The following is a 26,769-nucleotide window of genomic DNA, read 5'->3' as shown; positions in this document are numbered from 1 at the left end:
AACTGTTACAAGAAGTGGTTTCAGGTGCGTTGGAAGCCAGTGAATATGATAGTAGGTAATTGTCTCACTTGCTGGAATGAGAGAATAACTTGCCTGCAGCACTTCAGGCCAACTTAGGCCAGAGTCAATTGATTTAAATCAAAGTGAATTCAATTGCAAATTTTAGTCATGATTTAAATCAGCAATCAGGAAACCTTGATTTAAATAATCAGTTTTAATTGTGTTTTGCATTGATACGTTTTAGCTATTTTCCTAAAGAAAGGTTGTTCTGATTGGTTGCTAACCACTAAAACATGTTGATTTACAACTAAATTAACATTAACTGTAGTGCTACAGTAAATGTTAACATAGTATTTGCGCTGAATTTAGTGCTTAGTCTAAAAAGGAGGATATACTATATCTATACTTATTTATATAAGCAATAATATAGCTTTTTTTACATTTGTTCAGATTCTTAATTTTAACATTGTTTGTTGTGTTAGAAAATGGTGAATGGCACATATTTTGTTTACTAGATGATTGTTTTTCAACTTGATTTGTGTCTACTTGGATTAAAAAATCCAATTCAATTAAAAAAACACACCAAAAAAGCATTTTAATTAAATAAAACATTAAATGTTATGGAAACATCAGGGAAAAACGTTTCTCAAAAAGTTTGTCAAAACATATTCTTGCATTTAAAACTGATTTATTAAACAAAGGGTGTATTATCTGTAGTTAATGAATTGAACTGGTTGTTTCTGGTCACAATGTATTTCAAGATTTTAGAACTAGTAAATCTTATCCTCACATTTGGTGTTTATTCATAGATTGGAAGAGGGGAAAAAAAGCTTTCCTGCTTTTTCAACTCTTATTGGTTTCTAGTCAGTCATTGAACTGAATTAGTTGAATAAACTGAAATAAAGAAAATATTCTCTCTGAACCTGCAGAAGTAGGTCCTCAGCAGACTCTCGTTCCAGGTGCTTAGCCAGTAATTTCCACCGGTTAGTGGTTTGTCTTTCTTTAAAACTTGGCAGAAAAAATGAACTGCTTAATATGATTTTTTTGTTTGAATTAACTGACTGTAATAGATTATAATAAACTGAGGCCATAACATAAATTAATTTCAAATTTATTTTAAAAATAAACTTGTATTTAATTAAAATGAAAAGATTTTATTAAATCCAATTTTTTGATTTTTTTTAATTAAATCTTTTTTTTTTAATCCACTCCACCTTAAACTATGGAAGGCAGCATGTTCTGTACTGCTCGTATTTTTTTGAAGAAATAATTACTATTGTAATATTACACACCTAATGGTATGTTTCTAATGGACTACGTTAAAGAAAATAGAATAAATTGTCCTTTGGTTAGAAAGTAAATTCATTCTATAGCTACGGTATTCCTTCAGTTGAGGAAGTGTCCCTCACTAAGTAAGAAATTTAAAATATATGTACAAATTTTTCATACTTATCTAAACATCTGAATCCTTAAATGTGAGTCAAATTTGGGCAAGTGTCATCCCTATTCATGTCATTTGTTCATGTATGAACTTGACTTGCTTTATTCTAAATTATTACTCTTTTTCTTCCTCATTAGTAGTCTGTTTCCAACCAACATATTGCAGGCAGATCTTGACTGACACTGCTTGTTTTTGTAATAAAATGCTGGAAGCTAGCACGACGGGAGGAATGCTTTATTTTATTTTTCAGGATATGTTTGTAGGAATAACCTCTATCTACTCTGTATCTTTGAGAGCACATGGTAATCTTGTATGAAGTAAGGTTAAAAGGTAAATTGCATGCTACTGTTTCTTTTGGCTGTTGCAATAAAGTGCTTGACCTTTTGAAACCTATTTTTATCTTAGGCAGTAACCTGTTTAGTTCTGCTTATCAAAAGAGAATTTCATTGCTTTCTTTCCATGCTGCTCTTGTTCAAAATATACTGTATCATTCTAACATCAGTGGAGTTAACTAGCAAGAAAGTTATAAGTGTAAAATAAGTACAACTTTTAAAAACTAGTATTTAAACTACAAAAGTAAGCCTTTTTATCCAGTAAATGCTTTCATATGCAATTCCATGCTTTCCAGCAATTTGTCTCATTATCCACTCTATGCCTTTTAGACATGCCGCTTCCTTCCTTTCAGACTACTACTACTCAGTACAATGAGCATTTCCGTATTGCACCACACCACCAAAAAAAAAAAAATAAAAAAAAGTCCTCCTATTCTTTCTTGTTGGTCAAAACGGAAGGATTCTGGGCTTATATAGATGTTTAAAATTTTATACTGATTAAGAAGGTTGAGAAACAGAAAAGGTTTGATTTCATCTCAAAGATCTTAACTATATCAATTATCTAATCTAATTTAATTTTTGAAATAAGGTTACATTTTTCATCTGAGTTAATGGGATAGTTATATTTCCAGAAATTCTCCAGCAAAACTTTCTTTGTACTGGCCAATTCATATGAATTAGTTTGGTATATTACATCTCATACTTCTGCTACCACCAAACTATTTTCTTTGTTGCAAAGAGAAATATTAAATAACTTGTTTTACCAATGTCATAGGATTCCTCACATGTGTTTAATTATATTATGGAGGAGTTGGTAGCAACCGCTACATAAATGTTGCCTAACACTTTTCATTATTGCCCGCTGTTTTCAAATGCTTATACGTTTGCCAGACTTTAACTGTTCGGGTTGAAATTTTCAGTGCTTTGTCTCTGTGTCAAGTTGAATTATTTTGAAAAGTTTCAGCAAAAATGGTGCGGTCATCTCTGGGAATGTGGCTTTTGGCAAGGGATTAGTTGTAGAGCTGAGCATTTTTATTTGTTTGTTTATTTATTTGGTTCAGTGTCTGAACAGAAGTGGGAGGTTGGGGATTAGTTTTGAACCAGACCAGATTTTTTTCTCACTGAAATGAAAAACTGGAAGGGAAGGTAAAAAAAAAAAAAAAAGCGTTTGCATAGAACTTAACGGCATTTTGAAAGGAAATGTTCATTCAAACTGACATTTTCTAAATGAAACAGATTGATTCTAATGGATATATTCAAAAGAAAACATTTCAGTTTTTTTGAAAAATGTTTCCTCATGTTTTATTTGGTTGAAACTGTTAGCCAACTTCTGCCTGAATTTACAAATAGTTTTGGTTGCCCCAAAACTGCATTTTTTTCAGCGAGTTTACTATTTCCCAAAACTAGATAGTTGTGGGGTCAAAAATGATAGCTTTTGCTGTCTTTGTATATAGATTATTCAGATTTGACCAAGTTATAAACCACAGAATATTGCACAGACTCACTGACCCTACTGCATCATTCTGAAGTGGTCACAGAGACCAGAACTTGTAATGGGACACAGACAAGAAGAATGCTTCTGGCTGACACCACCCAACAAATTATTCATTGGTTTAGAGGAAATTGCACTGTGTTAGGGGCCAGGAGACCATTATTTCTCTACTGACTTCTTCTACTGACTAGTCTAGTGTTAATAATCCCATGTACTTTACAACCCTTAATATAGAGCAAGGCCTCATGAAGGAGAGCAAGTATCAGTCTCTCCATGTTACAGAAGGAGTAAGTGCAAGGTTGTATGAATCCAGTTCTGACAGAGCTGGGAAGAGAATCCAGGTCCCTAATGTCGCCACTTCCGTGTGAATGCTGTTTCCCAAATATTAGAGGAAAATATCTCACATGTTTAGGGTTTGTTTTCACGTACAGTGCTACAGTGACGCAGCTACAGTGCTGTACGGATAGATACTCCTACTCCAGTGGGAGTGCTGCTCCTGTCAGCTTTGTTAATCCACCTCCCTGAGAGGTGGTATCTATGTAGGCAGGAGAAGCTCTCCCATCAACCTAGCACCATCAACACGGGGGCTTAGGTTGGTATAACTATGTCGTTCGGGGTGTGGATTTTTCACACCCCTGAGAGACATAGCTATGACAATATAGGTCTGTAGTGTAGACCTGGTTTTACCAACTTGGGGCTTGTCTACACTACAGTTTATGTTGGTATAACTTGTGTCTCTCTGGGGTTTGAATAAACCACCCTCTTGAGGCGACATAAGTTACACCAACCTAAGTGCCGGTGTCTGCAGAAGAGCTTTTCCTGCTGACCATAGCAAGTGCCTCTTGCAGAAGTGGTTTTATTAAGCTGACGGGAGAGCTCTCTTCTGTCAGCGTAGAGCGTTTTCACCAGACGCACGAGTGATGCACCGATGCAACTGCGCCACTAGTGTAGACTAGCCCTTGATTAGTTGGTTGCATCATGAGGTTCTCAAAATGGTTTATGGAGTCAAACAGCACAAGAGGCTGCTATAAGCATTCTGAAGAACATAGAAATAAATCTAGAAAGTAAACAAAGAAACATGTTAATGATTTTAATATCTTATATATGTTATGTTACTCTCAGTAAGGACAGACACGAACCAGACTTAGAATCAAAGCAGTTCAGTAATTGCTAGAATCTGAAGACAAGCGCGCATCTCAAAAAGTCATGGGTGTTGTCCCTTATCTTTCCATGTTCATTCCAAATCTGTTCTGTCAGCTCACCCTCCCAGACAACTCCTGGTAAATGTTCAGTGACACTGGATTGAGCCACACAGAAATACCTTTAATGAGTTTGATAGGTAACAGTTCTTGTGCTGAAATGCTTCAATGTCGCTCAACCTGTCTCATTATCAGTTACTGCTATGACAGAAAAAAGTGGAAGATGAATATCCTACAACTCAAAAACCTTCATAGATGCAAAATACAGGCATATCTAAAAATGGAAAAATAGATAACCATCATATTTGACTATGAGAAATGTTAACAGTCCCCTAAGGCAAGTGAATTTACTGAGTGACTTCAGAAGGCCGATCCTTTCCTTTGCGTGGGGTTTATCTTCCAATTTGCTACCTGTGGAACACATTTACCCTGCTAGTTTGCATGGAAGCAGCAAGATTTGTGGGAGCAAGTATGGAGGGGAGGTGGCTTCCAGTGAGCCACTAACTGCTTTAGCAACAGCAGCAGGAAAATATTTGCAATAAGGAGCAAGGATATTAAATCCAGGGTTGTATGTGTTAAACTCCACTGTTCTACTTTACCCCTGAACTCCCACTACCACCACAAACTGGGTTACACTGTGCTATGGAGAAGTGGAATATAATGCCATATTATATATTAAAAATCCCTTTTATATTAGACCACAATATTTCAATTTCAAGCTATTACTAAATACAAGAGCTTTATGTGGTACTTCTCTTAATACTTTTGCACATCTGGCTGAACTGAAGACATACATTTGTAAAGAAATTTGAATACAGTTTATTTGGCTGTGATCCCGCACACTTTTGTTCATGTGAAAGTACTTCCACGAATAGTTCAAAATGACTTCAGGGGATTACCTTGCATTAGTAAGTAGTTCTCTCACTTCACTAAAGCTTTTTGCACTCAGACACTTAGTTTGCATTTTTTAGCTCTACATTTAATTTGAGTAATGGAATTCAGTATTGTGAGGGTTTTAGCAATCGTAGAGGATAGGGTTGAGAGTGACAATTTAGACGTACAAAAATCTTTGATTCAGAAATGGGCCTCTAATAACTGATTTGTGAGGCTACTATCATACATTAAGTAATTTTAAACTTTTAAAAACTCTAAGATTTAACATCAACTAAGTAATAAAAAGGGATAATCTAAGTAATGACTTTCTCTACTTGCAGCTGTTAGTTTTACTTTATGGACTTTAAAAAGCTATCTGTTACATACAGTTCAGTACTTAATATTTATTAGGTGTGTAGTATTTTCCTTATGCTACATGTATAACTGTAAAAAAACAAAACAAAAACCACTCAAATCCTGTGGCATGCAAATTAAAACATATTTGAGCTTTTCCTTATAGAAAGTGTGGAGTTCCTCTTTAGCCACTGGTGTGAATGAGCATTCTCATTAAAAGGGTGGTTCTCAGACTCAGAGATCCAGTAGTTTTTAGTTGAATTATCAGTGTACTTGGCAGTGTATTGAGGAGAAAAGTAAGCCCTTTATATCTTTACAGACTAGCTATTGTTAGCTGGAGGAGGAAAACACTTTTTTTTTTAATCTTTTGCTAGATATCCATTTAGGGCATGATCCTAAGAGAGTTGTGGGTGCTCATCATCAGGTCCTGAGAGAAACAGCACTGCATTTGTTATTACTTACCTGTATTTATTACAGCACCTTATTGGTAGAACCTAGCTCACCGACAAACAGGTCTCTGTGGAATTAATGCCAGGATTTTAAATAGCAATTTACAGACTTTGTCCCCTACTAAAACATGGGGTGGCGGTTTGGTTTTTGCATTTCTATGCTAATTAAATCCCTCTCTCTCTCTCACACACGCCCCTGTTCTGGTACAGCATAAATGAAAAATTCCTTCCTGTGTGTCCTAGAAACATTAAAATCTGAACATTATTAATGCATTTCTAGCTAGAGAATTAACATAAGCAAACAATCTTTTGTAGATAAACTGCACCCTTCCTGTTTTGGATGGAGCAATAAGTTTACTGTGGAACAGATTTAGGAAATAGCTCTCCATCAGTTCTGTACTTTATAAATAAAATGTTGCTGGGCGAGGTCCTTCCTTTAGCATAAAGCTGATTATTTCCTGTTTAATCCTGAACTAGTGCATTTTAAGAAGCTTTTTTCAATATTAAACTGTAGTTTAGAGTTTTTGTTTTGTTGAACTCTTCAGTAGTTCCGTCTGCCTTGAAATCATGTAAAAATCAGTTTCATGGACTATACAAAGGTTAATCAGAAAATTACTGTAGACAAAATAGAGACGAATGAATATTTAAACTGCTACCTTTTGAAATGATACAGTAAAGCATTTGTTTAGATTTGAACATAAATCGTCTCATTGGTTAAAAAGGTATAATAAAAGAAGTTTGTTTTTCGTGCATTGCAAAAATTCCTGGTTAAGTGATTTCACTTAAAATATCAGAATAAAAAAAATATCAGAATATAAAACAAATATCAGAATAAAAAAACTAGCATGTGATAATCTTCTGTTGTAATACATGTCATTTTAGTTCAGATTTATTTTAGATTTAAAACAAAAACAAAAACATGATTTCTGTCAGAAGGATATAGAAAGAGGTAGAATGTAGGTAAAACAGCAGTATTAGATTAGGGAGCACACAGGTTAATATATGAAGTAACATTACCCTCATCCAACACATCTGTTATAAAGAAGCCTATGAAATTTAGGCCACACACAAACTGGTCTCCAAGGGCCTGTAGTTGGTGTTAGAATGCTGTTATGTGGTCTGATTGGTTTAGTAAGGAATTATCTCCAGTAAAACCTTGTAACATAATAGTCCTCACTCTCCCACATGGGGACTACTTTTGCTTGACTTGAGTAAGATGTTTCTTAAAGAAGTAATAATGAAGTTTATTGTGTTGCCAAAAAGTAACATTGTGTGAATTGTATGCTGTCAGAAAATTGGTTTATTAGTGTTAGATATCAACTCTTGTTCATTTAAACAGCAACTTAAACTGTTCAGCTGATGAATGTCTAAAAAATAAATTACACTGATATCCTGGCAATACATTTTAATTAAGTATGCTCTATCACTGTTAATGGAAACTAGTTTTATTATGATTTTTACAGAGGTATTCAGAAAATGGAACACAAGGTTCCCTGAGTAGGATTTTGTTGTTGAGCTTTCTAAGTATTCAGAATTATTCTATAGCAGTGCAAGGCAAATTAGATCCTTAGTAATATGCCTATATCCTTCTATATGCTGGCTAGTTCCAGAGTGGTGCTGTGCTTTCCCGACTCCCATTGACTTCAGTGAGAGTTGAGGGAGCTTACAGTTCACATAGATAAAGGGCAATTCTATTCTGAAAAGTGACTGTTAAAAATAACATTACCTTACTCAACAGATCTGCCCCTCATCTGTCCAGAGTCATAACTGCTTACTTCAGTGACAAAATTGAGGATTGGTTTTGCTGCTTTTTATTGCTGTTGGCCCTGTAGAACCAACACAGTTAAAGCTGAGAGAGCTGTAGATTCATCTTTGGAGGTACTGCCTTCTCCTGCAGTGTGACGGGCCTGCTCCATGGGCTGCTATAAAAGGTTATATTGAACAAGACCCTACCTCCTCCCCACCTTCTTTGGGCAATATGTGGCCCCAGGGATAATAGACTCATAGAACTGGAAGGGACCTCGAGAGGTCATCTAGTCCAGTCCCCTGCACTCAAGGCAGGATTAAATATTATCTGTACCATCCCTGACAGGTGTTTGTCCAACCTGCTCTTAAAAATCCTTAATGATGGAGATTCCACAGCCTCCCTAGGCAATTTATTCCAGTACTTAACCACTCTGACAGGAGGTTTTTCCTAATGGCCAACCTAAACAACCCTTACTGCAATTTAAGCCCATTGCTTCTTGTCTTATCCTTGGAGGTTAAAAAGAACAATTTTTCTCCCTTCTCCTTGTAACAACCTTTTATGTACTTGAACACTGTTATCATGTCCCCTCTGAGTCTTCTGTTCTCCAGACTAAACAAACCCATTTTTTTCAATCTTCCTTCATAGGTCATGTTTTCTAGACCTTTAATCATTTTTGTTGCTCTTCTCTGGACTTTCTCCAATTTGCCCACATCTTTCCTGAAATGAGGCAACCAGAACTGGACACAATACTCCAGTTGAGGCCTAAAAATCTGCATGGAGTAGAGTGGAAGAATTACTTATCGTGTCTTGCTTACAATACTCCTGCTAATACATTCCAGAATGATGTTTGCTTTTTTTGCAACAGTGTTCCACTGTTGACTCATATTTAGTTTGTGATCCATTATGACCCCCCCAGAGCCCTTTCCACAGTACTCCTTCCTGGGCAGTCATTTCCCATTTTGGATGTGTGCAACTGATTGTTCCTTCCTAAGTGGAGTACTTTGCATTTGTCCTTATTGCATTTCATCCTATTTCCTTCAGACCATTTCTCCAGTTTATTCAGATCATTTTAAATTTTAATCCTATGCTCCAAAGCACTTGCAACCCCTCCCAGCTTGGTATCGTCCGCAAACTTTATAAGTGTACTCTGTATGCCATTATCTAAATCATTGATAAAAATATTGAAAAGAACAGGACCCAGAACCGATCCCTGTGAGACCCCACTCATTATGCCCTTCCAGCATGACTCTGAACCACTGATAAGTACTCTGTAGGAACCGTTTTCCAGCCAGTTATGCACCTACCTTATAGTAGCTCCATCTAGGTAGTATTTCCCTAATTTGTTTATGAGAAGGTCATACGACACAGTATCAAAAGCCTTACTAAAGTCAAAGATATACCATATCTACCGCTTCCCCCCCCCCCCCCCCTTCCACAAGACTTGTTACCCTGTCAAAGAAAGCTCTCAGACTGGTTTGACACGGTTTGTTCTTCACAAATCCATGCTGACTGTTACTTATCACCTCATTATCTTCTAGGTGTTTGCAAATTAATTTCTTAATTATTTGCTCTATTATCTTTCCGGGTACAGAAGTTAAGCTGACTAGTTTGTAATTCCCCGAGTTGTCCTGATTTCCCTTTTTATAGATTGGCTCTATTTGTCCTTTTCCAGTCTTCTGGAATGTCTCCCGTCTTCCATGACTTTTCAAAGATAACTGCTAATGGCTCAGGTATTTCCTCAGTCAGCTCCTTGAGTATTCTAGGATGCATTTCATAAGACCCTGGTGATTTGGAGACATCTAAGTAATTTTTGACTTGTTCTTTCCCTATTTTACACTCTAATCGTACCTCATTTTCACTGGCATTCACTATGTTAGATCATGCAGGAACAAGTCTGTGCTACTCCAAGAACAGGGACTATCACTGTGACAGCCTTTGCATGGTTTGCAAAGGTGAGGAGGCTTACTGTGGGCTCCCATCCACCAGTGCACAGTTACGAGAGTGAGTCATAATCTGGTCCTGGCTTCTGATCAGCTCCACTTATGCAAACCCAGTGAATTCACTAGAACTGCACAGGGTGCCACCAAAACATAATTTGAAAACATACTGTCCAGATGCAATTGAGAGCCTAATCTGAATATAATGGTGTTGCATGATTGCAACTGAATGCATGGTTTGATCTGCATATCCTTTCTTACTGATGACGGTACACAAAAAAAGAAAGAATCCAGCTTGACTCTCACGGTCCATGCTGAGTGTGCAGGTCTTCCAATTTAAAATTATATTTGTGTGTGTATATATATGTAAATAAACAAACCTGTAAACTGAGCATCGAAATCACTGAGAGACAATAAGCATGGAAACCCAAATGTGACACTTTTAGAGAGTTACTTTTCAGAGTAGAACCATACTTATTAAACAGGGTCTGGCAAATGAAGGCAGGGTTTGGGACTGTAATTAACATTTTTATTTTTATTTTTATCATGGAGTATATTTCAAGCAAAACAACTGACTCTAAGCAATTTCTAAAGTGTTGTCATCTTGAGTATCTAAATGCCAAGCATTATACATTTTTAAAAATAATTATTACATTTTAGAAAATCTCTGACACTAGATATCTACAAATGTTTCATTAAATTAAATAAAAGGGGACTAGAATTGTAATTGTGTGCAACTAACATTCTTCTTTTACATTTCTTCAATAAGAAAAGCAGAGATTAACATAAAATAATTAAAAGGAGTACTTGTGGCATCTTGGAGACTAACAAATTTATTTGAGCATAAGCTTTCGTGAACTACAGCTCACTTCGTCGGATGCATGCAGTGGAAAATACAGTGAGGAGATTTTATATACACAGAGAACATGAAACAGTGGGTGTTACCATATACACGGTAACAAGAGTGATCAGGTAAGGTGAGCTATTACCAGCAGGAGAGGAAAAAAACACCTTTTATAGTGATAATTAAGGTGGGCCATTTCCAGCAGTTGACAAGAACGTGTGAGGAACTGTGTGTGTGTGGGGAGGGGGTGGAGGGGGGAATAAACATGGGGAAATAGTTTTACTTTGTGTAATGACACATCCACTCCCAGTCTTTATTCAAGCCTAATTTAATGGTGTCCAGTTTGCAAATTAATTCCAATTCAGCAGTCTCTCGTTGGAGTCTGTTTTTTGAAGTTTTTTTGTTGGAGAATTGTGACTTTTAGGTCTGTAATCAGACTTGAGACCATTACTCCTCGTTCTGTCATCTGCTACCATTGAGAACAGTCTAGAGCCATCCTCTTTGGAACCCCGTTTCAGGTAGTTGAAAGCAGCTATCAAATCCCCCCTCATTCTTCTCTTCTGTAGACTAAACAATCCCAGCTCCCTCAGCCTCTCCTCATAAGTCATGTGTTCTAGACCCCTAATCATTTTTGTTGCCTACAACAGATGTACAACCTATCCTGAAGGACGACCCATCACTCTCTCAGATCTTGGGAGACAGGCCAGTCCTTGCTTACGGACAGCCCCCCAACCTGAAGCAAATACTCACCAGCAACTCACCCCCCCCCCCCCCCCCCCCCACACACACACACTCTTCCTTACATGTTCTTGTCAACTGCTGGAAATGGCCCACCTTGATTATCACTATAAAAGGTTTTTTTTCTCTCCTGCTGGTAATAGCTCACCTTACCTGATCACTCTTGTTACCGTGTATATGGTAACACCCATTGTTTCATGTTCTCTGTGTATATAAAATCTCCCCACCGTGTGTTCCACTACATTCATCCAATGAAGTGAGCTGTAGCTCACGAAAGCTTATGCTCAAATAAACGTGTTAGTGTCTAAGGTGCCACAAGTACTCCTTTTCTTTTTGCGGATACAGAGTAACACGGCTGCTACTCTGAAACATTAAATAATTAGATATTATACAGCAGATTAGATCATTTGTTTCTCTGTTTGCATTTCAATGAATGTGTAATTGCTCTATAAACACATTGATTAATGGGTATGAAAATTACCATACAGATCCAAAGCAAAATTGTTAGTACATATTAAAGAAAGGGAATATAGTATATGGTTATTGTTTAATTTAAAATTCTGTAGATGGTATAGTGCACAAGTGTTGTGTGTTTATTAATCTAGCTTTTTAGAACCAGGAAAAGGAATTCATTTTAGGTAGAAAAACAATGTCAAAATGTAGTTGATCATTTGAATTGCATGCATATAGTATTACGGTAATTCTAAACATATTGCTTGTTCTTTTTCTAGTGTGGATCTCTAAATTAAATATTTTACACATGAACATGAAAATACAGTTTCTGTGGGTGAAATGATAATTAAATGGCATCTGTTCTAATGGGAATTTCTATGTTTTTTTCTCTTGCAAGAAGGAATATACTAAGTAGTCCATTCCAGGTGAGCTATCTGGGTCAATTTAAATTAGGTTAATGTTGTGTTTTGCAGGGCTGTGAAAAGTCTGGGGGAGGATTGGGGCAGAAATGTGGATTGGAATGATGGGTTGATACACATTTTGAATTTCTATATCACTGAGGTATTTACATGAACATCACATTGAAAAACTGTTTGGTACTAAAAACATTGTATTTTAATGTAAATGAATAATGTAAATGAATGATTTGTTAGTATTTAAATTTGCAATTATAAAGTAGGAATTTGTATGTTGAGTCAGGACTGTGAATAAAGGTTAACATTTTCAGATGTGAGTACCTAAAGTTAGACGCCAAAACCAGCCGTCTGGTTTGTAGAGAGTTGTGGAAAATCTGGTCTCTGAAAATCTGGTCACTTTTTTTCTAGGTGTCCGTCTCACAGTAAAACATAAAATGAGCTGGTCAGCTTTATTCTGGCAGAGCATCCACTCTATTATAGTTAAGGTTGAGCATTGTGTTCGGTTTAACAGTTGACTGTAAGGGTACGTTTAAGGTGTGACAGTAGTGCAGGAAGCCATACCTACGCTAGCTTAAATCTAGCTAGCGTGAGTAACAGTACCAATGAGGACATGGCGACATGGACCCCACATGGGCTAGCCACCTGAGTATGTACCAGAAGTCCCCAGTGGACTTGTACTTGGGCAGCTAACCTGCACTGAAGCCCATGCTACCATGTGCACTGCTATTATCATTGGTGCTAGCTAGATTAAAGCTAGCATGGGTATGCCTACCCACACTACAACTAAACTTAAATTGCGGTGTAGACGTACCCTAAGTACTCTAAAATCTGCATGCTCAGATAGTCTTGAGATTTGCTGTGCTTCGAAGGGGAGGGGGTGCTAAGTAGTGTTAGTGGTCCAAATTTGGGACCATTTGTGGAAGGGGTTCCCCTTTAGGAGATACCACTCTTTTAAAAACAAACCTCATTCATCGATACTTTTATACTTTTGGTAAATGTGCCCTGAGTAGTACAGCTACTTTAGAAGGGGCTCTGGCTATTTTCTGAAAGGTAATAAAATTACACATACTGTATGAGACTAGGTGGGTGAGGTGATATCTTTTATTGGACCAACATAAGGAGTTAGCACATAAAGGGACCATTCAAGTTAGTATGTGCTAACCACTTATGCTAAACTATCTGTTCGATTTTGTATTTAGCTGAGACACTCTTAGTACCATTCCCAGACCTGAAGAAGAGCTTGGTGTAGCTTGAAAGCTTGTCTCTCTCACCAACAGAAATTGATCCAATAAAAAAAATTACCACATCCTCCTTGTATCTCTCATATCCTGGGGACCAACATGGTTACAACAACACTGGATACATACTGTATGCACATTTGTGGAAATGATCTCTGGGTATCTTGCAACTTCTGTGTGAGCCAGGATTGGGGAGAGGTGGGAGGTCCTTGACCCTGAGGGTGTGGGGGGGTTTGAAAGTATACACACACACGGCCCTTGACTTGTGAGCTGGAATCCCCTGTGGGTGGACAGCTGAGACCAGACATGCTTGGTGCGTGGCACAGGCTCAGAAAGACCGACACTGGGGAGAGGGAATGAAAACACCCATGGAGATGAATGGAGCAGTTCTCATATCTTAGCACTATTATTTTAGGCTGTATTCATCTCCATGGGGTGTTGTCATTAGCTGAGACTTCACACCTCTCTGAGCCTCCTATACTGCAGATGAATGTGTAGAATCCCTTCACCACCCACTAAGGTAGGGACTCTGCATCTCCACTTTCCTGCCACTTCCTGCCTCCAGCTTGTACTTGCACTCCTCATAGCTCCGCCACCTTTCCACCTCCCCATGGCCCTCCAAACTTACTAGGGGCATGGAGTGGCAAGGAGGAGGGTGGAACCAGTGAGGCACAGGGTGTTTTGAGCAATGGGTGTGTTGGAGGAATTGGAGCAGTGGAAGGGGGAAATGAGTGATTGGGGAGAATATCAGAGGTTTGGAGCAATGCAGGCTTCTGTTAGAACTGTGCAGGGAAGAATGTTGTGGAAAGGAGGAGGTCAGAGCTGTTCGGGGGGATGTTGGGGAACTTCAGTTCTGTCTTCCAAAAGCCCCTCATCCATCAGTCAGTGAATGATAGGTACTTATCTGCAACCCATCATTGTAGTATTGGAGCGCCTCGCAGAAAGTATTGTGTTTATCCTCGCAACAGCCCTGTGAGGTAGGGAAAAACTATCCACTTTCTATAGGTGGGGAACATAGTGACTAAGGAACTTGTCCAGGATCACGCAGGTACTTTGTGGTGGGGCAGGGAACTGAACCCAGGTCTCCCAAGTCCCATGTCCTAACTCTGCATCAACCTTTCATCGTACTCCCCTCTTCCCCCCCCCATCTGTCACTCTCTTCAAAAATTATCCTTACTGAGTCCAGGCTGGTCCCCACACTGATCGTTCATTCTTTCCCCAGCTCCTTAGCCTGCAGGTCTCCTGCCAGTACTTGTCTCTCTGTGGGGAGGAGGATTGAGGAGGTAGAACCAGGCTGTGGTGGACAAACAGAGACAAGAGATGCAGAGGCAGTGAAGGTACCAACATGCACCCAATGCATTCTGTGGCTGGAGGAATCATTGCCAAGGAGCCAAAGGCAGTGGAGAGGGAGAGCTGGGCTGTGGTACATCAGGGTGATAAGTTTTTTTTTTTTTAAGCCAAGGAAATTAAATGCCCAAACAGTTTAACTCTGAATTAAGGTTGCCTAGTGGTGCCCCAGGCTCTTCCAGAATGTGGAGAGTGGCTAATTTAAACCTTTGAAAACCGGGATATACAAAATTAAAGTAAACGCCACCCCTTCTTAATAACCTTATCTCTGCCTTCTTGAAATGATGCCTCATCATGACAATTACACATACTGTACACAGTGTAGTTGTAGCTGTGTTGATCCCAGGATGTTAGAGAAACAAGTAGCTTATATTATAGCTCATATTGGACCAACTTCTGTTGGTGAGAGAGGCAAGCTTTTAAACTGGTTTCAGAGTAACAGCTGTGTTAGTCTGTATTCGCAAAAAGAAAAGGAGTACTTGTGGCACCTTAGAGACTAACCAATTTATTTGAGCATGAGCTTTCGTGAGCTACAGCTCACTTCATCGGATGCATACTGTGGAAAGTGTAGAAGATCTTTTTATATACACACAAAGCATGAAAAAATACCTCCTCCCACCCCACTCTCCTGCTGGTAATAGCTTATCTAAAGTGATCACTCTCCTTACAATGTGTATGATAATCAAGTTGGGCCATTTCCAGCACAAATCCAGGTTTTCTCACCCCCCCCCCCCCCACACAAACCCACTCTCCTGCTGGTAATAGCTTATCTAAAGTGACCACTCTCCTTACAATGTGTATGATAATCAAGGTGGGCCATTTCCAGCACAAATCCAGGGTTTAACAAGAACGTCGGGGGGTGGGGGGGGTAGGAAAAAACAAGGGGAAATAGGTTACCTTGCATAATGACTTAGCCACTCCCAGTCTCTATTCAAGCCTAAGTTAATTGTATCCAATTTGCAAATGAATTCCAATTCAACAGTTTCTCGCTGGAGTCTGGATTTGAAGTTTTTTTGTTGTAATATAGCAATTTTCATGTCTGTAATCGCGTGACCAGAGAGATTGAAGTGTTCTCCGACTGGTTTATGAATGTTATAATTCTTGACATCTGATTTGTGTCCATTTATTCTTTTACGTAGAGACTGTCCAGTTTGACCAATGTACATGGCAGAGGGGCATTGCTGGCACATGATGGCATATATCACATTGGTGGATGTGCAGGTGAACGAGCCTCTGATAGTGTGGCTGATGTTATTAGGCCCTGTGATGGTGTCCCCTGAATAGATATGTGGACACAGTTGGCAACGGGCTTTGTTGCAAGGATAGGTTCCTGGGTTAGTGGTTCTGTTGTGTGGTATGTGGTTGCTGGTGAGTATTTGCTTCAGGTTGGGGGGCTGTCTGTAGGCAAGGACTGGCCTGTCTCCCAAGATTTGTGAGTGTGTTGGGTCATCCTTCAGGATAGGTTGTAGATACTTAATAATGCGTTGGAGGGGTTTTAGTTGGGGGCTGAAGGTGACGGCTAGTGGCGTTCTGTTGTTTTCTTTGTTAGGCCTGTTCTGTAGTAGGTGACTTCTGGGAACTCTTCTGGCTCTATCAATCTGTTTCTTCACTTTCGCAGGTGGGTATTGTAGTTGTAGGAATGCTTGATAGAGATTTTGTAGGTGTTTGTCTCTGTCTGAGGGGTTGGAGCAAATGCGGTTGTATCGCAGAGCTTGGCTGTAGACGATGGATCGTGTGGTGTGGTCAGGGTGAAAGCTGGAGGCATGTAGGTAGGAATAGCGGTCAGCAGGTTTCCGGTATAGGGTGGTGTTTATGTGACCATCATTTATTAGCACTGTAGTGTCCAGGAAGTGGATCTCTTGTGTGGACTGGTCCAGGCTGAGGTTGATGGTGGGATGGAAATTGTTGAAATCATGGTGGAATTCCTCAAGGGCTTCTTTTCCATGGGTCCAGATGATGAAGATGTCATCAATATAGCGCAAGTAGAGTAGGGGCGTTAAGGGACGAGAGCTGAGGAAGTGTTGTTCTAAGTCAGCCATAAAAATGTTGTCATACTGTGGGGCCATGCGGGTACCCATAGCAGTGCCGCTGATCTGAAGGTATACATTGTCCCCAAATGTAAAATAGTTATGGGTAAGGACAAAGTCACAAAGTTCAGCCACCAGGTTAGCCGTGACATTATCGGGGATACTGTTCTTGACGGCTTGTAGTCCATCTTTGTGTGGAATGTTGGTGTAGAGGGCTTCTACATCCATAGTGGCCAGGATGGTGTTATAAGGAAGATCACTGATGGACTGTAGTTTCCTCAGGAAGTCAGTGGTGTCTCGAAGATAGCTGGGAGTGTTGGTAGAGTAGGGCCTGAGGAGGGAGTCTACATAGCCAGACAATCCTGCTGTCAGGGTGCCAATGCCTGAGATGATGGGGCGTCCAGAATTTCCAGGTTTATGGATCTTGGGTAGTAGATAGAATATCCCAGGTCGGGGTTCCAGGGGTGTGTCTGTGCGGATTTGATCTTGTGCTTTTTCAGGGAGTTTCTTGAGCAAGTGCTGTAGTTTCTTTTGGTAACTCTCAGTGGGATCAGAGGGTAATGGCTTGTAGAAAGTGGTGTTGGAGAGCTGCTGAGCAGCCTCTTGTTCATATTCCGACCTATTCATGATGACAACAGCACCTCCTTTGTCAGCCTTTTTGATTATGATGTCAGAGTTGTTTCTGAGGCTGTGGATGGCGTTGTGTTCCGCACGGCTGAGGTCATAGGGCAAGTGATGCTGCTTTTCCACAATTTCAGCCCGTGCACGTCGGCGGAAGCACTCTATGTAGAAGTCCAGTCTGCTGTTTCGACCTTCAGGAGAAGTCCACCTAGAATCCTTTTTTGTAGTGTTGGTAGGGAGGTCTCTGTGGATTAGTATGTTGTTCAGAGGTATGTTGGAAATATTCCTTGAGTCGGAGACGTCGAAAATAGGATTCTAGGTCACCACAGAACTGTATCATGTATCCTGTGAGGACATGTTTACATTATGGGCCCTACAGTGGCACAGCTATAGAATTGCAACTACAGCAATGGGGAAGGGTTTTTTCCATGGATGTGGGAACTCCACTTCCCCAAGCAACAGTAGTTAGCTGCATCTGTACCATGGGTTACATTAGCTTAACTACGGTGCTCAGTGGTGTGAATTTTCTCATACCCCTGAACAATGTAGCTAGATCAATCTATATTTTCAGTGAAGACCAGGGCTCGGTCTACACAGACCACCTCACATTTGCTAAATGTTACTTCCCCTTCGCCCTTGCCCTGGGGAGTCCTTCTGTGACATTGCTTTCACTGAGGCCAGGTCTACATTGCAGACCTATATCTGTTTAACTATGTTGCTTTGGGGTGTGAAAAATCCATACCCCGAGTGACATAGTTATACCCGCCTAACCCCCGTGTAGACAGCGCTATGTCAATGGGAGAGCTTCTCCTGTTGACATAACTCCTGCCTCTCGGGGAGGTAGATTAACCACACCGACTGGAGAAGCTCTCCCACTGGCATAGGAGCATCTTCACTAAAGCGCTGCAGCACTATACATGAAGACAAGCCCTCACTCCAAGCTCCAGAGACCGCTGTCATATATGTGACCATACTGCTGAAAATCCACGTGACAAGACGATCTCTGTGCACCACTGCTGACACAACCTACAGAGCTCAGCACTGAAATGAGGCATATTTGATCCTTGAAAGTACGTGGGCACCTTTTGTCTTATCACAGTAACAGCTCTGCCAAGCTGCTCCAACTGATTGCTCTACCTTCAACACAGCTGGAGCAGATGCTGATAAATGCTGAAATTCATATCTGTGTAGCACAGTGCAAACCAATGGCACATTCTTCCTCATGTCTACTCATTATGGCACCCTCCTTACAGAACCATTCCAAGTGGCTATTGTCAGCTATAGTGGGCTGAGTTTAGATCGTGAGCTGCTCTCCACATTCTGGAAGGGCATGAGGCACCACTGGGCAACCTTAACTCTGTGTTAATGAAGTTTTGGGACATTTAATATAGAATCTCATTATCAGATGCCCTGCCCACCTTCCAGAAGTTACTGGATTCTAGAAAACTGAACTCGTATAATAGTTCACAGCTCCATCCACTATCAGCTCTTCAGTACCCACTGAGTTGTATCCACCCTCTGGCCAAGTCCCTGTCTCTAGTTATTAGTGGCTTTGCCCATTCTTCTCCTTTAAACTTATAGACACTTGTTACTTTCTTATCATTTTCATAAAAGGCTGAATAAGAACCTTATGTTCTCCTTACTTCCCTTTTAACTTTTTAGAGTAACTTTTTCTTGTTCTGATGCTAACCTTGACTTGCCTGTATACCCCAATCACCTTCTACACACTGGCCAGAGTAGGCACGATATGTATTGCCTTACATCCCAAAACATTTCAGTAAAAGAATATTACAACTACAAAGTTAAGTTCTCAAAAGTTGGGAAATAGCTGAATAATGTTTGCCTGCATAATCTTCATTTGGCCACCTTGTGTGTATGCATTATGATATATTCTTTAGTTGCATGATCACATACTACTTAAAGGTTTGATGTTAGATCATGTTAGTTAACAGATTCTAAGTAGCACGTTTGAGAAGTCTAGTATGGAAAAGGCAGTGTATACTTTAACATATACTCAGCTGGTCAAGCCTAGGCTCTGTGCTTGGCTTTAGCTTAACCACCTAAACGTGTTAAAAGGCAGCGTGTCTTGCCTACACTAAAACCTGGTCTATACAGAGAGTTTATACAGGTATAGCTATTGGTTGGAATTGTGAAGTTTTTATCAAAATAGTTATATCAATACAACCAGTGTGGACTCAGTTATACTAGTATAAAGGTGCCTTATACTGGTATAGGTTATTATTCCCATTCCTGTATGGGAATAGCTATACTGGTATAAAACACCTTTATGCTGATATAACTGCATCCAAATTAGTGGGTTGTATCACTTCAAATACCAGTATGATTAAACAGTGTAATTTTTGTGTATAGACAAGCTCTGAAGGTGTTAGCTAACAACTTCCAACATTACATCTTTAAACCTAGTCTAGACATGGCTGAAGTGTTTGAACAGTGCATACCACAGTGTGTGTCGGGGAGGGGCAGGAATCACAGTTGGGGCCTCTTACCTTACTGTAAGATAAGAAAAGAAGTTAAAATGTCTAAAGGAGGAGAATAATTAAAAATTAAACGTATTAGTTGATCTATGAAAACTCATGGGGTGCAGATTGTGTTGGCTTTAAGGATCTTTTCAAACAGGACTTGAATTCAGGTCGTGTCCGAGAAGAGAAGACTTTTTCTTCCTAGATAACCCAGAATTTTGTTAGGAATTGTACAGCTGTTTCCACTCCTCCTTCATATGTTTGTTAAAACACTACAAATTCTTTTCATTATGCCAGTGATATAGTCAGATCAGAGAATAAGAATATGTTATGGCCTGGGTAAATAATCACCCTGTGGCGTTACCTGTTTTCAGGATTCCTTGACATGTATATCAAACAGTATAATGCTGCTGCTGCTATGATTCTCTTTCTTGTTTTTGAATATAGGGATTCTATAACTTCTTTCCCCACACATGGAATCATTTTTAAAGTTCACTTCCAGATGTTTAGGGATGAGCTTTTCAGTGGCCTCGGCTCAGAATGAATATAAACCAGAATTCCAAGGATATAGATATTTCTAACTCTGAGTTGGGTCTCAAGTGCTTCCAATTTTCCCTCCAGCAAAGAATGGTTTTTCATAAGTGATTTTCCATGTTTGGAATCTCTTCTGAAGTTCCTTTGTTCAGACTCCACATGGCCTATTCTCTTCTCATTTCCCAGAAACTGACTTTCTTCTCTGCTGAGATGAATTTTTGAAGAGTCAGTCTTTGTATTCAGGGCCAGCATCATGTCTTTTAAAGAGCTCTGAGTCTTTCTGCAAGAATTTCAGAGAGGCAGGCCAGCACCACTGCAGTCTGTTGCTGTGCAGAGCTCCAGAACTCGTCTGTGTCTGGTCTCTGCATACCTTTCTAAAGAGGAATAGATTGGGTTCTTTTTATTTCATCCGTTTGTTGAGAACAAAATGTTGTGTTTAAGTTGCTTTTACTGTGCCTCTCTGTTCTCACAGCCTGTTGGCACCAGCCTGCACCCCCTCCCCACATCACTGTTTTCTGTTCGTAGAGTAACCTGGTGTTTGTTCTAATACAGTTTGTGGTTTTTGAAATAGTTTGCCACAGTAAATATCCCAAAAAGCATGCATCTCTACTATGAGCCTATTTATCCTATTGATTATGGTGTCAGTGAAGCATCATCTGAGATTCCAGGCTTGGTGGTGATAAAAATGGTTCTGATGTTTCATTTTAGTTTTTTTCCCTTGAAGCCATGTAAGGAAAATATGCTTTGGTTGACTCTTATCATGACAAAAATCTGCCCAAACTTTTTTTTTTGTTTTTTGTTTGTTTGTTTGTTTTGTTTTTTGGTGTGTGGAAAAATAAGGTTTAGAATGAAATGGTATTGCAAGTCTGTAATGTGAAGTTCTCTGGAAGACCAATTACATACAGATTAGACCTACTTTGTTTCACATATTTCTTTTTGGTGCTGTCCAGTACAAAAGGCCTTTCAGAAGAACATGTCTTTGTATTCTTTACTAGTGTGGTTAACATCAGTTCTTTGGCTGACATAATCCCATCTACAATGTTATAAAAGGCTTTGTGAAGACTGTCAATTACCAGGTTATTTTACCTGTTCATTCACACATCCCCAGTCTGAGTACTTCAAACATGATAGAACAGAATAAATAAAAGTGTGATAAGAAAAATTGTTTGAAGCTATGTTCCCCCAGTACCTAATGACTGGAGGGGAAAAAAAAGTTCCTATAAAGGTGATAGAGGCAGCCTAAAAGCACTTGAAAAGCAGGAGTTATCCAAAGCCAAATACCATCTATCTATCATATGGTTAATCAGATACAGGGTTATTTTTCTGAACGGTTCTTTTCTTGGAAAAGAATCTGTCAGGAAATAGTGGCCAAAGTTAGCTCTGCTTTGAAGTTCTCTTAGCCAGACCCAGAATCCTAGGGCTGTGAAAATCATCTGAATATGAGAGTGTTAAACTCTTCTGCTGTTGTAGAGCAATGAACATCTTAAATACCCAAAGCAGTATGCTGAAAAAAATACTTATACCTTATCTGAGAAAATACCATGTGCACACTGTTTTCCTGATTTTTTTTAAAGAGATTTTGCTTGAAATGATTGGGCTACATTGTCTTCTTTTGTTTAGGTCTGTTTTAATCTTCTGAGAAAATAAAAGTAAAGAATCATTTCTTGCAGGAAGAGTTGTCCCAAATGGTGAATCTCATTTTTGCCTATTCTAAAATGTACCATCAAAAATATTTCTTGTGTTGTCTGGCTTTATATAAAATACTATAATCACTGATATTACTTCTGAACCTCAGCTGGGCTTGCAAAATGCCCAAAGATCTTCTTTCCCAGCTCCGACACAGCTGTTATGGCTTTGTCCTCCTTGCTGCATTTTGACTTGTCCTAGGTCATGTCTACACTATGGGAACTAAAGCGGCCCAGCTACAGTGCTGCTGTAGTGTCCTAGTGTAGATGCTTTCTACAACTACAGAAGGGTTTTTTTGCCCCATCAGTGTAAGTAATGCACCTCCTTGAGTTGTGATAGCTACGCTGACATAAGAAGTCTTTCATTGCCTCACCACATCTACACCAGGTGTTAAGTCGACCTAACTGTGATGCTCATTGGTGTCAATTTTTCACACCTGGAAGCATTGTAACCATGTCACCCTAACTTTTAAGTGTAGTCCAGGTGTCAGTAAAATGGGTGCTTCCTAGTATAGGATTATTTTACTTTGTTAATTGTGTATACAATTCATAGACAGATTTAGGGAGAATGTGTATATATGTCAGTAAGAACTAAATCTGACCACGGGTGTGGTTTCATGCCTTAAAAGATCATCCTTGGACAAAGATCACAACTTCTGATTGCTTGTGTTTGTTTTGTTTTTCTTCTAAAGAATGTGCAGAGAAATAAAACTAGGCTCTCATCACATAAAAGCCCAGTACATTTTTATAAAAGGAAATTGGCCAGTGGTGTGTGAAAATGACCAGTGTTAACCACTTGATAGAGGAAGAATCTCTGCCACATTCCTGTTTGGGTAGGGTGCATGAGATTAATATCGTTGTCCCTTTTCAACCTGAGCATCTAGGCAAAGTTCTAAGTACCAACGTACACTGCAAATAATACATAATAGGGCTTAATAAAATTTCAAATATAAAAAAAATCAGCAGATGAGGCTGCAAGTACAAGTGAAAAGAATGGGAGCAGAAAGGGGGTTAAAATATCAAAGAAGTTATTTCAGGTGGTCAGACAGTTTCCCTTTTCCTGCATGTAGAAGCCCTGCACGTTTCCACTTCAAGCTCTTTGCAGCCGTTGTTGTAACATTTTCTTCTTTCTTACCCTTCCCCCACTCCCACTTGGGTTCAGTTACTTTGCATCCTCTGAGGTGCAACCTCTGGGTGACGTCAATTCTAAACTGAGCTCTCCCTTATGAAGTTACATTGTACTGGGTTGAGCTGCCAAGAGCATCAAACCTATAGAGCTCCTTTGAAGCTCTATACAGGAAATTGATCTGGCTTTGCCATTATGGGTGATTTTAAATCTCCAATATTTAGTATGTTTCATCTTCAAAGTGTTATCAGAAGATCAACTAATCATTACCTTTAAATAAAAATGAATGAGATGGGCACAGGTGACGAGGTAAAACCCAGATTTTATTACAAGTAAAAGTGCTAAATGTATTTAATGTTTGCTCATCTCTCTTTATTCAGATATTTTATTCCAGGTGGGTGTTGCTGTATTAAAAAAGAAATTATTTTCCTCCCCAAGTTCTATTTTTTAGAAATTTCCTTCATTAAGAATTATTTTTTGTGTCAAAGTAGTACTGAACTAGCTACCTTTGCCCTTGTGACCTTACAGCAGGCCTGCAGGGGAGTAAACATTTATAACAGGCGTAACAAAATGTATGTTGAATCTATCAGTCATTGTTCATCACTTGTTTTTGGTGGTGTAATGTTACTTTAACCTTATGTGGGGGTGGGGGAAATGATGCTGCTTATGTAAATATTCTTGCATTTAATCAGTTTCTCAAATGTATTGCTTCTAGGTTTACAGACAAGACTGTGAAACCTTTGGCATGGTAGTGAAGATGCTGATCGATAAAGATCCTTCATTAGAAAAGTCCATTCAGTTTGCCCTGAGACAAAATTTGCATGAGATAGGTGAGCGATGCATTGAAGAACTTAAACATTTCATTGCTGAGTATGATGCTGCCAATCAAGAGTTAGCAGAGTCCTTTAAAGAGGGTGCATATTAAGAACAAAAAAATATGCTTTTAGATTTTCGATATTGTATATGCCGTTAATATATAAATATGCTTTTTTGTGGAGAAGGGGAATACTTTCTGGAGATTTGAATCCAAGGCCCATGTTCTTTCATAGTAGCTGACTATAGATTGTTCATTGTCCAGGTCATTTAATTGTGTTCTTCTAATGTGTATTTGTTTTGTGACATTTATTCCTTTGAAAAGGATACATGTTTCAATAATGATGTAAAGTGACAAACTATTTTTGAAATCCTTTACACAATTACCTAGAAAAAAAGATTTGTTCGATGTGTGTATACTTTTGTTTCAATGTTTAGAAGTGTGAGTAAGCACTGTATTTTTATTAAAATAACACAAAGCAGTTCTTCATTCCTCAGCTTATATTCAAAAACATGGATGTTCTCTTGTTTATATATGCTATAGAAAAACTTGCAAGGTTGTTTATGACCGTGGTTTACTTTTATCATTTATTTTTGCCATGTGGTTTTAAAGTTCAGGTCCATTCTGAAAAATGACATCTGTGGATTCCTTGTTTGACTCAGTGACTGCCAGAACAATTGCTCACTTGACAAGGGAAGTGATGTCTTTTTTCTAATTTTAGCCCTGCAAACTCCACTTAATATCCTAAAGACAAGCTGGGTTGTTTTCGCCTCATGTATCATCAGTATAAAACTGGTTTGGTAGGCTGAATTCTGCTTTCAGTTACATCTGTGCAACTGAGGGCAGAATTTTCCCTGTGGTTCAAACTTAGTTAACAGTTCTGTTTGATACTTAGAGCAGTACAGGGCTAACTAGAGGTTGTTTTTTTTAAAGTGAAAAAAATAATTGTGACGGAAGAAAAGCAGGTCCACTGGGCAACAGAGTGCTAGCTCTGACATAAGCGAAATTTCTGAAAAGTGATTAAGATCAGTTTGTGGTACCTTGTTAAAATTAAGAGTCTGCATCTTCATTTTTAAAAAGAGATTGACATATTAGAAACATTCCACCTTAGACAGTTACAAAATTTCTAAGACATACTACACAGAGGTTAGGAGAAGCAGAGTTAAGCTCCTTGTATCTATCTGTATTATATAACATGTTTGAAACTAAATGAAAAGAGCTAATGACTTTAAAACAGACCACTTCTATGACATGTAGGCTGCTTCACCTAACAGAAATACTGTGAGCCCCATTCTGCAGACAGTCATGTGTACTATCATTAACTTCATTGGGACTACTTACAAGGGAGTGAACAAATGCATGGTAATCGTTTTGCATGTAGAAGTTGGTGTCTACTCATACCCACCATTATCGTTCTTCACAATGGGTTGCACGTACTGGGTTGCACCTTTCTGGTATAGGAATTCAATAAATATGTCTACATCAGACTCATGCTATGGGTCTGGTTTGTTTTAGTGTCAGTGCCTTTGCTTTAGACTGACTCTTCTGTGATAACGAATTTATCCAATGCACTTCACTATTCATACAAAAACTGAAACTTTTTGAAAAATAGCTGAGTCTTTCCTCACCTACTATCATAGGCGCTGAATCCGTGGGTGCTCCCTGCCCCCCTCCTCCTCGCTCCAGCTCACCAACGCTCCGCCTCCTCCACAAGTGCACCGCGTGCCCGCTTTTTCCCCCTAGCTCCCGGCGCTTGTACCGCAAAACAGCTGTTTCGCATGGCAGGGAGGGAGGAGGGGGAACGCAGCATGCTCGGGAAAGAGGCGGGGTCAGGGCGGGGATTTGGGGAGGGGTCCAATAGGGGCAGGGAGGGGGTGGAGTTGGGGTGGGGACTTTGCGGGGAAGAAGTTGGAATGGGGGCGGGGCAGGGAAAGGGTGGATTTGGGGTAGGGCCAGGGGCTTCGGGGGGCACAAGCACCCACCGGCGCCGGAGAAAGTTGGCACCTATGTCTACTATGTTTTCAGCCTTTGAAAAATTTTGTCATTGTTAGCTACGAGTACTCTCATAACAACATCAGTGTTAAACGTAAGTTTGTACTCATGGTTAGAACTCTTAAGGTTATAAGCACTGAACAAAATTTAGGAATATGTGTTTAATAATAATACATCTTGCTAATAATTATGAGGAATGCTTACTGTTCTTGTCAAGAATGCCCGTTATTACTGTACTGTAATTTCAGTATTCATTAAGGAATATGTTCCTAATGCTTAATTTGCAACAAATAATCTCTAAAAAGTGGAGAATATTGTGAGCACATGCTTTATTTTATGAAAATCTGTTTTACATAAATCAGCTGTTTCTCAAATCAGATTAAATCTGTGATAGCAACAAAGGGCTCCTTTTGTACAACTTAATGTGTTTTTTCTAGAATTGGGTATTACTATAAAGTTTGCTAACCTGAACTTCACATTGAATGTTAGGTTGCTTGCTCCCCTTCCCCCTGGTTTTGTGCTTGTTTCAAGACTTAATGTGTAAAACCCTTTGTGTGCTTTAGCTGTTCACAGTGTTGATGTAAGTGAGAAATTAATGTCTCCGCAAATCCAGTAAATTTAAAGCGAGAA

At 39.2% G+C, this 26,769-nt stretch overlaps 1 protein-coding gene across 20 annotated transcripts in view; it reads left to right on the top strand.

Annotated features, from left to right (window-relative positions):
- The window catches only part of PPHLN1 (periphilin 1), a 166,022-nt gene that overhangs the window by 114,071 nt on the left and 25,182 nt on the right, over positions 1-26,769 (top strand). For 14 of the 20 annotated variants that reach the window (XM_037887990.2, XM_043549070.1, XM_037888038.2 and 11 more), the window contains one exon: positions 24,049-25,670. The exons of 1 other annotated variant lie outside the window; for it this stretch is intronic. In XM_037887990.2, coding sequence (XP_037743918.1) covers positions 24,049-24,258 — 210 coding nt within the window. In that variant the 3' untranslated portion in view covers positions 24,259-25,670. Of the gene's footprint in view, positions 1-24,048; positions 26,544-26,769 lie in introns of those variants that run through there. 5 more of the 20 variants (XM_043549031.1, XM_043549026.1, XM_043549050.1 and 2 more) reach the window with 1 other exon arrangement.

The sequence above is a fragment of the Chelonia mydas genome, chromosome 1 (genome assembly GCF_015237465.2).
Source record: "Chelonia mydas isolate rCheMyd1 chromosome 1, rCheMyd1.pri.v2, whole genome shotgun sequence".
Lineage (NCBI taxonomy): Eukaryota > Metazoa > Chordata > Testudines > Cheloniidae > Chelonia > Chelonia mydas.
This window is presented reverse-complemented; position numbering and strand designations above follow the sequence as displayed.